Here is a 12,407-nt window from a genome sequence, read left to right on the forward strand (position 1 = left end):
AAGGAAAGCTCTTTAAAAGGATGATAGACTTGGCTCAGACATGCCAAAGAGAGGTCTAGCCTTTGCTGCAGCTCATGGATGGTAACCTTTAAACCCTTGAAATTTCCTGAATAACAGGATTGTTATTTGTGGTGGGTCCTTCTAACCCACCACATCTGATAGTATATGTTAATCAGATGATTAATACCACATCTGATAGTATATGTTAATCAGATGATTCATGATAGGTTACACTAAATAGGTTACACTAAGAAGAAGACTCATGGCATAGGCTGGCCAAACCACAAAGGCCAACCATGTGATTAAAGCACTGGGGCTTTGAGCCATCCAACAGCCCAACCTCTGGAAAGGAAAGAAGGGAAACCTGGAGACTGAGTTCTACCAGGTAGGTAATGATCCAATCAATGATGCCTATGTAATAAAACACCAGTGAAAACTCTGGCCACTGAAACTAGGTGAGCTTCCTGGTTGGCAATACTCCAAGTGTATATTGCTACACATTAATGCTAGGCAGGTAATGAGTCCTTAAGGATGATTCCAGGAGGGCAACCTATCTGTGAGAATAATGGAAGCTTCACATTGGGAACTCTCCCAGTCCCACATTCTCCCCTATACATTTCTTCCTTTGGCTAGTTCAGATTTATATCTTTTTGCTATTAAATAAAACTATAATTGTAAGTATAGCACTTTACTGAGTTCTGTGAGTTATTCTTGCAAATTATCAAACCTGAGGAAGTCTGTGAGGATCTACCAGTTTGAATCTAGTTGGTCTGAAGTCAGTATGGCATTAAGAACCCCCCCAATTGTGGATGGTGTCAGAAGTCTTGAACAACGCTGGCAGTCTGGAGGACTGGGCCCTTAGCCTCAAGTTTGGCAACCTTGAGTAGACTTTGTTTTCCTTTCTTCTTTTCTAAATGTAATGCTGGATGTAGGAAAGCCATCTTGTGACAACAAGGAGAAAAATATATGCCAAGTGTATCAGACAGGGTTTAGTCAGGGAAACTATTTCAAAAAAGATGTAATGCAGGAATGAAGGTCCTTAAATACTGAAAGAGCTGGAAGAGCAAAAGAGTGAAGACTGAAGATCCTGCTGTAGCAGTCTCTTGCCCTTCCAGCTCTTCAGGCATGTCACCACAGCTACAGTCCAGAGAATCAGGAGGTTGCTGTGGCTACTCAGGATAGGAAACCACAGGAAACAGGAACCCTAGAGTGAAGGCAAGTGATTGAGAATGAAATGCCCAGAAGCAGATGCAGAATCTCACAACTGGTGAAGTCCCAGTATCTGCCAACCACACTGCCAGAAAAAATACTGCAGTCTTCACAGGCAGAAAGTGAATCACTGCTAGAAATCCAGAGGGAAGAAATCTGAAAAATGTAATTTCTCAGCCTCCAAGTATCTTCCATATATTTTACTCAATGAAAATGCTTTTTACCATTCTGTTTTTTGTGTTTTTTTTTTTTTTTTGAGACTGGGTCTCCCCTGTCACCCCAGCTCAACTGTGATGGCACAGTCACAGCTTACTGCAGCCTCCATCTCCTGGGCTCAAGCAATCCTCCCACCTCAGCCTCTGAAAGAGCTGGGACTACAAGTATGTGCAACCACATCCAGCATTATTTTTTTCATTTTTCTTTTTGTTGTTTTTTTTTCTGTAGAGGCAGGGTCTCACTATGTAGCCCAGTCTGGTCTTGAAATCCTAGGCTCAAGCCATCCTCCCACCTCGACCTTCCAGACTGTTGGAATTACAGGCATGAGCCACTGAGCCCAGCCCTATCTCTTGATCTTAAAAGTTTGTTTTTGTTTTTGTTTTTGCGAGTCGTTTGGTTAAAACTCCCATGGTGTTTGGTATAAACGATAAAAATTTTCTCACTATATGAACATACACTGTTCATCAAGAATTCATAAAGAATATCGTGGAATGGTATTCTTTATATTTTTCCCAAGCCTTGAAGTTTTAAAAGGTATAAATCATGAAAGCCTCTTAGTGAAAAAGCGGGTACGGCAGCACCTCCTACCGCATGGCAGCCAATGAAAGTATACAGTTTATTATTTACATGAAAAAGTGACCTGATACCCAGAGTTATGGTCTCTGAACATTTCAGTCAGATACTCCATCGATAAAAACTTCTAGGCATAAATATCTAACATATATATATTTATCATGTACAAGAGCTACTATACTAATATATCATAGATATTACAAAGCACAGAAATTTAGACAGAATGTAAAAAAAGATAATTGAAAATGCTACAAAATACTATTCAATATTGAATATAGGTCATTATTTCTTATTTTGTGAAATTTTTCTATTGGATGAATATAACATAAAATTCACCATTTTGAGGTATACAATTCAGAAGTTTTTTAGTATATTCATAATGTTGAGCAACTGTCACCACTAGTTAATTCTAGAATATTTCCATCATCTAAAAACAAATCCCATATCTGCTAGCAGTGACTCCCAATTCCTCCTTCCTCCAACCCCTGGCAATCATTAGTCTACTTTCTGTTTCTATAGGCTTGCCTTTTCTAAACATTTTAAATAAAAATAATCATAAAATATGGGTCACTATTTTTAATACATTTGTTATAGCAGTGTACAAAACAACAATGAAAACTTGCTTCTGCATCAGTTTTTTGATTCATGGTTTTGGTATCATATCTAAAAAAGACTTACAAAGATCCACAGACCCGAGTAGACATTTATCATTTTTCAGTCTCACTCATCAATCATTCTGTTGAAATTTGACTGGGAAATATCTGCTTTCTCTTAGGTAGTCTTTGTTTTTGTTTTTTTTTTAAGAGACAGGGTCTCGCTATGTTGCCCAAGCCAGAGTGTAGTGACTAGTCATAGGTACATTACAGCCTCTAATTCCTGGCCTCAAGGAGTCCTCCCACTTCAGCTTCTCAATAGCTGAGACTCCAGGCACATGCCACCATATCAACTTCTAGGTATTCATATGAATACATCAGAAGGCGTTGTGTTTATATGCTTTTAACAATCAGTTCCAGATTCTCTGCAACTACTTGTATAAGTTTAAAACATATTTAAAATTTCTGATTCCAGGTTTTTAAGCATGAAGACATATGAGTTTTTATAGTGATACCTATTTTCCAATAAAAAAAATCACAGAGGTGTTTAAATTGCCAAATGTTACAAAATGTCCATCTCTATGAGTTTGTTTCCAAAAGCATTTACTTTGTCATTATCATAATATTAATCAAATGTTTTAAATAACTTGATATGCAGCATCCTGCAATAGCAATCTTATTAAACCAATCACACATCTTAGGATTAAGTTAAAACTAGGTTACCTGTAAATCCACTTAATCTAACACATGCAAACTGCAGGAAAACTGTAATATTGTGGAAATTAATATATGAATGTGGACCCCACAATTATTCCTCCAAAGTGTGCATGTTCCATTCTTCCCTGAGGTCACTCCCAAACCACCTGGGACAAGTGGCCACTGGACCCAAGGACTTCATAAAGCCTCAGCAATATGGCACACCAAATATTAGTACAGCTTAGTTTCCTTTGGTGTACTTATTTTAAAAAAATACAAATGGAACTTCAGACATTTTTTTCCCACATACCAATGGGTCATCTTGCATATTCCAATGTAGAGGCCATCAATCTTTAAAAAAAAGGTTAAAGTTAAAAAAAAAAAAAAAAAACCTGAATTTAGCAGTGACTAATTATATTAGGGACTTGGAAAGTATTTATGGAAGGGAAGGAGGCAAAAAGGAAAGAAAACTGGATAAAAAGTTAAAAGTTCATATAGTCTGAGGAACAAAATCTTGGTTATAAAAATGTTATTTATGAAAAGAGGTTTTTTTTTTTAAATAAAAAAAATTTACTATTATTTAAAAATGAAGTATTTAGAGTAGATTAAGCAATTAGGTGGTGAGACCTAGGGTGGTGAGTCTAGGGTCAAGGCCAATGCTTGCCTTTACTTGTGTTCTAAAACCAGGTATTTAGAGATAAGCAAAGGAATTTACAGTCGAACCAAGGTCCCCTGACAGAAAAAGGGCAAGTACCCACATCATCTAAATGTAAGGTGACATAAGTACATTACAATTTTTAATTTCATTTTAATTTTATTGTAAATCATACTAGAGTAACTATGTAGGGTTATAACTATATAAATCTCATATAATTAAAGAAGGATAATTGAAAAGTTAGAAAACACCTGAAATATAAATATATTCCAATTTGGTAAATAGCTATTATAAAATCAGTTGAATGACAAAAATGAAAGCCAAGGTATACAGTGTTCACAGATGACTACGTGCATTGTTTACCACCACAAGTGCTCAGAACAAAGGGCAGAAATACTGACTTCACAACCTCAATAGATGCATGAAGAAGCTCAAAGCGTTTATGACTTATGAGAGCTATGAAAACAGACTTTATTTAATAGGTCATCCAACGAAAATAATATAAAAAGAACTTCCTACCTTTGTGATAAGAATTCGGTATCTATCCAGCATTGCCTGGCTGTCATGGCAGCCTGCCAGTAACTGCCATACCTCTGCTCTCAATGCTTCGGGGACGCCACTCTTCACCAGAGTAGAGAGCCCTTTCGGTCGTGCACCAAGGTTATTGTGCCTGAGAAGACAAGAAAGTAATCCATTCACACTCCCTTTACAACTCCTGAACTGCAGTTGCTATGAAAAGCATATTAGTTTATATAAAAGTGTAAGCCTGGGTCAAGAGAAAAATGTTTGGGGGTGGGGCATTGAACAGTAGTACAACTTAAGCTCAATTATATCTTCAACTTTTCTTCTCATCTTCTTTATTGGTGAGCCAGATCCAGGAAAAGTTTTTTCTTCCTCTCATTTACTTTTAAAAATCATCCTATGAACTTATTCATAATAATTAATGTGCTAGTTATATATTTCAAGGCAACATTTCAAGGCATAAAAAGAACCATGTGAATTCCCTGAAATGAATGTTCAGCAAGTCAGACAATGATGTGTGACAGGGAATGGGTTCAGGCAATGATGCTGAAAATGGATCACAGGCCCATCACACCTTAACTATATCCTCTTCTCTGAGGCCAAGCTGAGCTAGGCCACGTGCCAAAACCAGGCTCCACAGTATAGAAAGCATAAGGCATATATATGATACTCAAGTTTTACATGGCACCACATTCTGGCTCAAAGGTCCTTCAGGAAGCCCTATCTACTGATGATCTAACTTGGAATTCTTTGTTCCAGCATAAACTTAGATATCAATGAACTTCCAAGTTAAAATGACCTAAGATAGGTTTTCTAGTAAGAAGAGTTCATTACTGTTTATATGTCTGAATTTGTCTCTCTGACTTGTTACAACAGCAAGTGCTCACTAAAGGAAGGACCTAGCCCTTTTCTACAATCACCAGAACCTACACAACAACTCCACCTTGCTGGGGGAGCAACATATACTTTCAGACTTTACCACATCCCAAGGGTGTGCAGCATCAGAACAAAGGCAAAGATCTCTCCTCCTAAAATCAATTATCACAACATAGTAAACATGCTACTATGTCCATGTGACCAAGAAACTGAATTGTTTATCTCAATATAGTGAATGTAATTTTATTTGTCATCTTTTTCCTGGTGCCTAGCTTGAACCTGGAACTATATTCTATGCCTTTTTGCTCAGACTTGGCTTTATTTGCTGCTCACTTTTTATCTCTTAGAGCTGATTCTGGTGCAACCACTGGGATTCCAAACCTTGACAATGTACTCTGGTTCAATCTAACACCCCAGGCTCTGGTTTCAAGTTTTGAGCCTCAAAAGTCATAGAATCCACATGTCTGTTTTCTAAAAGTGGCCTGCCACTGACTTGACTAATTATACACATTCTTCCACCTCTAGCTCAGACCCCAATATTGGCATACCTTCCTCTGAAAATAGATTTCTTGCTTCCCCATACTGTCATAATCAGGCTACCTCAGAAAAAAAACTATAACTTACACAACTGAAAAAAGTTCAGGTAAACTCATCCCATTAAACCATCAGATTTAATAGTTTATTTTAGATTTTTCTAACTATTGTATTGTTGGGTTAGAGAAACTAAGCTGATAATACTGATGGGCTTGAAGCAAAAATAAATTAGAAAAAGGTAGAGCTGGCTGGGCGTGGTGGCTCACACCTGTAATCCCAGCACTTTGGGAGGCCGAGGCGGGTGGATCACGAGGTCACGAGATCAAGAACATCCTGGTCAACATGGTGAAACCCCGTCTCTACTAAAAATACAAAAAATTAGCTGGGCATGGTGGGGAGTGCCTGTAATCCCAGCTACTCAGGAGGCTGAGGCAGGAGAATTGCCTGAACCCGGGAGGCGGAGATTGCGGTGAGCCGAGATGGCACCATTGCACTCCAGCCTGGGTAACAAGAGTGAAACTCCGTCTCAAAAAAAAAAAAAAGAAAAAGGTAGAGCTTATATGATTAAACATACTACAATACCTTAAAATAAGTTATTCTGCAAAGTGACGAAAGCAAGTTTCAAATTAGTAAATAAGTGTTAGTTTAAATACACATACATACCCACTATTTTGAAACCTGCTTTTAGACATGTATAGAAAAATAATATAGAAGAACATACTCCAAAATTTCTGTGTAATAGAATTAAGAGGGAAAGTAGCCCTTTTGTTTTCCTATGCTGCTGAAATATTTATACTGATTTAAAATTCTTTTGTAATTATAAAACACAAAAAGTCATTTCAATTCTTTAAACTTGTCTCATAGCTTTAAATTAAAACATAATTTTAATTAATTTGGAAAAACACCATAGATAATTATGTTTCATAAAATATGTAATGTAGAGGAAAAGTATTAATTATTCTTGAGAAGACTTCCACCTGAATAAAGTATTTGACAAAGAATATTATGCCACAAAAAGCCAGGATCAGTCATGAAGGAATCTTTTTGTAATTTCATGTTTGGCTCTGATTATATTTTTGAATAGGAAAAACATATGGTTTAAGGGTAGCTAAGTTTCTGTACTTACAGTGTAGAAAACTGGGTTAATTAAAAGCAATGAACAGCAAAGCTCATTTCCTCTGAAATTAAATGCAAAATACTCTGAATTGTGAGTCTCATAATTTACTATATCATGTAAGGGAAACCCAGAGTATGTAAATATAGTATATGTTACATGTTATATAGAGATCAGCAAGTCATCACTGTGACTCCACAACTATTAAAACTCCAATGAATTAAATTAATTAAAACTATGTAAAAGAATCCTTTCTTGGCTGGGCACAGTGGCTCATGTCCGTAATCCTAGCACTTTGGGAGGCCAAAGCAGGCAAATTGTTTGAGCCCACGAGTTCAGACCAGTTCCAGGCTGGGTGACATGGCAAAACCCCATCTCTAAAAACACACAAAATACAAAAAACTTAGCCAGACATGGTGGCACATGCCTGTAATTCCAGCTACTTGGGAGGCTGAAGTGGGAGAATCACCTGAGCCAGTCCCAGAGCTAAATGAGCTAAGATCACACAAGCCTGGGAGTCTGAGTAAGACCCTGTCTCAAAATTTAAAAATTAAGAACATTTTTAAAAATCCCTTTTTCCATGCCATGTGTAATTCTCCATCATACTCTTACCCTGTGCAACAAATTTCAAGAGTTGATATAGAAGCACGATCTCTATTTCCTCCCCTCTGACTCCTTTCTCAATTCAGTTCAACATGGCTACTGCATCTCTCCTTGAAAAGTTTTCACTTAAATGATCTATGACCTCCCTCCAGACCCCACTGGATTCAAGACATATTTTCAGTCCTTTCACTGTTGATCACTCTTTTCCTTGGCGTCAGTGACAAAGTACTACCTCTTTATCCACCTTCACGAACTCCATTGTTGATTGCTTCTCCTCTATTAACCTCTTAAGTGCTTAGAGTCCTCTCTTTCTACTCTTGCCCTCAGTGATCTCTTTCATTTTCTTGTCTGTATTCATTATCACCTATAAATATGTATCCTGAGTTCCGTAAACATGCATCCTGAGTTCCAGAAGTTCAAAGGCATGTCAAAGTCAAAATGTCCAAGTCTGAACTCAGTTTCTTCTCCCTAAACCTGGTTATTTTCCAGGGTATTCCACCTCAGAGGCTATTACCACAATCCATCCAAACTGGAAACCTAGAGGTACTTTTGCCCTATCATCTATTACTAATCCAAATCTAATATATCTTATTTTCTCAACCTCTACAAAGTTCTATCTCAACTGCAACAGACTTTATCCTCCCTAGACCTCTACAACAGCCCCCTAACATTTACTGGGTCCTTCCACAATGTATTTTCAATATTGTAGGCAGGATGAAAATAACAAGCAGTTCGATGAAATATTTGGTTGGCTCAAACTGTTTTGTATGATTTAACTAATATTTTAAAGTTTGAATACCTCTTCCTACACATGCATACATGCATATATACACACACTCCTTAAGATTAATAGTCAACAATTCCCAATGAATACTTTACCATAATATAACCCAACTCAATTGACATTCAGTTTCTAACTTATCCTCAGCCACTTATTCAGCCAGGCATAACAAAAATATCTTTCCTCCTCTCTTAAAAACTGAGGCACCTATCTTTAGAGACTGAAATTTGAAAAGAACTGGGTCACTCATAACACTGCTTGATTAACAGCCTTGTTTTACTGGTTATCCCAAGTAACAGCAGAGCAATCATATTATATACAGCACCCTATCACTTGAGAGGTACTAATAAATATTAAGCCAGATGCTGCTAGCATATATATATGACCAGAGAGGATCCAAATAAATACAAAATAAATTCACAAAAATAATCATTGCTTTCAATATTTCTGATTAAAATGTAACTGCACATTGCCATTGCTTTGATACATTGACTGCAGCTATCAGGAACTTGAAAATAAGCAACTAGTTCTAATACATGCTGAACTCTACCCTAGAAACAAGATGGATACCTAATACAATTATTTTTAAAGTCACACATAAACCATCATACAGTAATTGGCTAGGTTTTAATGCATTAACAGAAACTCCACAAGGGCAAGAATAGTTGTCTTCTTTACTTATATATCTTAAACACCTAGAACAGTGCCCGGCATATAATTACATTTTTGATAAAGGCATTAAATACATTTTGATAAAAGGCATTAAATACATTTTTGATAAAGGAATGAATATAATTATGAAATAAAATATGTCAATTACTAAAGCTAAACAAAAAAGAATGCTTTTTTAGAAGCAAACATTCTCATTGAATTTAATAGGATCAAAAAATGTCATGGACTCATCTAGTGGGCTTTCTTTGCTTTCATAGAGGATTTTCTCGAAACGACTTAGGCATGTAAGAACTCTACTTTTAAAGGTGTCTACTGGGAGATAAAATTTTGAAGGGGAAGTGTTATTTCTAACAAAAACAGCAGAAAAAGCAAGAGATGAGGGGGGGTAAAAGTCATTGAATGTGGCCACTGAAAAGTCACCAATGTAATGAGAACAATTTTGATAGAGGGGAGGCAGAAGTAGGTGGTACTAGATATGAGAATATGACAGCAGCAGCAAGACCTATTTGAAAAAGTTGTCTCCAGAAAACGAAAGAACTACAACTGGAATTAAAAGATGAGGTAGCATCAAGAAAGGCTGGAGATTTCTCCAGCCCGCAATAATGAGCACTAGATACAGAGAAGTTATATACCTACATTAAGAAATGTTTTAAAAAAAAAGATAAAGGTCATTATGAAGATGAAAAGCATACTGATTCAAATACATTTTCCCACTCTGATGATAAGTAATGAACAGCCACAAAAAATATAATTAAAATGCCTAATAAATATGTATCAATTTTCTCATATTCAGCAAAAGAGAATGACTGATTTGAAGAAGATTTTACTTGACGTAATAATCCAATACCCAATTTTTTCCTCCAATGTTCACTTAGTTTTTTTGATTAGAAAATCTTCCTGCATAATATTCTTCCTGATAAAAGCTGACTTATGACTAAGTAGTCACAGTGAGCATTACCGTTTTTTTGTGTGTGTCTTTAAACTTTTTCAAGTTTTCCAAATATTTCAAACCCTGAAGCAGTTATCCAGATATTATTCTACCTAATTCCTTAAATCTTTTAAATAACTAATAGTTAAATCATCACCACTACCATTCTGAACATATTCAACATACAAAAGAAATCTTGCTAACACTTTTAGTTTTGTTTTTACAAGTTCTCTCATCACAAATGTTTGTTTTTCCTCTCTCAATCTTTCTTTCTTTAGCTCACTTGCTTTTTTCATGTAGTTATTTCTTCAATATACCTTTAACTTCAATTTGTTATAAAGATCTCCATTACTGGCCGGAGCCGTGGCTCAAGCCTGTAATCCCAGCACTTTGGGAGGCCGAGGCAGGTGGATCACGAGGTCAAGAGATCGAGACCATCCTGGTCAACATGATGAAACCCCGTCTCTACTAAAAATACAAAAAATTAGCTGGGCATGGTGGCGCGTGCCTGTAATCCCAGCTACTCAGGAGGCTGAGGCAGGAGAATTGCCTGAACCCAGGAGGCGGAGGTTGTGGTGAGCCGAGATTGTGCCATTGCACTCCTGCCTGAGTAACAAGAGCGAAACTCCGTCTCAAAAAAAAAAAAAAAAACTCCATTACTGAACTTTTTATACTGTCTGCTCTTAGTTTTATTTTCTATATTATTTTTATTTTTTCTAATTATTTCAAATTAGTATTTAAATATTTTTCTTTTACATTTTTCGGATAGCATATTTAATTATGTGAATTCTGACTTTGTTCATGTTTTGCTTTTTTAATAGAATGATCTAGCTATTTAAGAATAAGTTCAAAATATTTTCAAATACCTTTAAAATTTCATTGAGAATACATACTGTCTCATAACTTTAAAAAATATTTCCGGGTGAGGACTCAAGATGGCGCTGTGAGAACAACCCAGGATTGGAGCTCTTCTCGTTGAATCTGCAAACAGTGAGTCAGAGCGGATTTCCAGACTGATCTTTGTTGCCCACAGAACGGGGAAACTCCCAAGTATAAAAAAGACACGGGACGCCAGGCAGTAGGTCTGCCTGGCGAAGCCGGCAGCCAGGGCGGCGGCGGCCGGCCCTACCCAGCAATCCCCGCAGGGCGCGCTTGTCCGGGTGCCCTGTTGAACCGGCAACCTGAGACTTGAGAGGGCTGGACTTGAGACTGAATGAGACTTGGACAATAGGCCAGCCCAGGGGATTGCAGAGATTGGGATACCCAGTGGGACAAACAAAACCGCGATTTCAAACTATCCCGAGCAGATGGTCCGAGACGCTCTGTGGGGGAGGGGCGTCCACCACTACTGAGGCAACCCACCCCAACTGAGATACACGCCCACTGCTGACGCAGCCAGCCGTTGCCGAGGCAACCCACCCCAACTGAGATACACACCCACTGCTGACGCAGCCTGCCATTGCTGAGGCAACACGCTACAACGAAGAGACTCCGCCGCAGGGCGTGGCGGAGACCACAGCAGAGCCGGCAGGAACAGCGCAAATCACACAACAGCTGGGCGGAGCCTCGGCAGCCAAACAGTGGCTAGTCTGCCTTCTAGCTGGGCAGGACACCTGATCGGACATCCAAAAATAAAGCCCAAACCCCTCAACACAGAGCATTTGAGAAAAAAAAAAAAAAGGGTTTTTTAATGAGCTCTGTTGCAGCAGAATCAAACATAGCAGCATAACAGCCCTGAATGAACAACAGAGTGCACAGCTCAGCAATTAAACCCCTATAAAGTACAAACTCTCTCCTCAAGCAGCTCCCTGACCCCTCTATATCCAAAAGACTGACATTAGGCAGGCATCATCCTGGGACAAAGAGAGCAGAAAAAGAAACTGGTAGCATCCCTCGCTGTGCCACAGCTACTAGAGGTGCACCCCAGATAAGCAGGGTCTGGAGCGGACCTCAGCAGTCGTACAGCGAAGGGGCTAGACTGGTAGAAGGAAAACCAAGCAACAGAAATACTTCATCATCAACATTCTGGGTGTCCACTCAGAGACCCAAACGAAAAGTCAGCAACTACGCAGACGACCAGCGGACAAATCCACAAAGATGGGAAGAAACCAGCGCAAAAAGGAGGAAAACACCCGAAACCAGAACACCTCGCCTCCTAGAAAGGACCAAAACTCCTCACCAGCAAGGGAGCAAAGCTGGACGGAGAATGACTGTGACGAAATGACGGAATTAGACTTCAGAAGATGGATAATGAGAAACTTTTGTGAGCTAAAAGATCATATATTAAATCAATGCAAAGAAACTAAGAACCTTGAAAAAAGATTTGAAAAAAGATTCGAGGAAATGATAACAAGAATGGATACCTTAGAGAGGAATATGAATGAATTAAAGGAGCTGAAAAACACAATACGAGAACTTCGCGAAGCAAACACAAG

At 38.1% G+C, this 12,407-nt stretch overlaps 1 protein-coding gene across 11 annotated transcripts in view; it reads right to left on the reverse strand.

The window, feature by feature from the left end:
* RABGAP1L (RAB GTPase activating protein 1 like) overlaps positions 1 to 12,407 on the reverse strand; it is a 737,216-nt gene that overhangs the window by 510,576 nt on the left and 214,233 nt on the right. For all 11 annotated transcript variants that reach the window (XM_078356264.1, XM_035280064.3, XM_035280065.3 and 8 more), the window contains one exon: positions 4,462 to 4,612. In XM_078356264.1, coding sequence (XP_078212390.1) covers positions 4,462 to 4,612 — 151 coding nt within the window. The remainder of the gene's footprint in view (positions 1 to 4,461; positions 4,613 to 12,407) is intronic.

Source organism: Callithrix jacchus, chromosome 18, assembly GCF_049354715.1.
Source record: "Callithrix jacchus isolate 240 chromosome 18, calJac240_pri, whole genome shotgun sequence".
Taxonomy (NCBI): domain Eukaryota; kingdom Metazoa; phylum Chordata; class Mammalia; order Primates; family Cebidae; genus Callithrix; species Callithrix jacchus.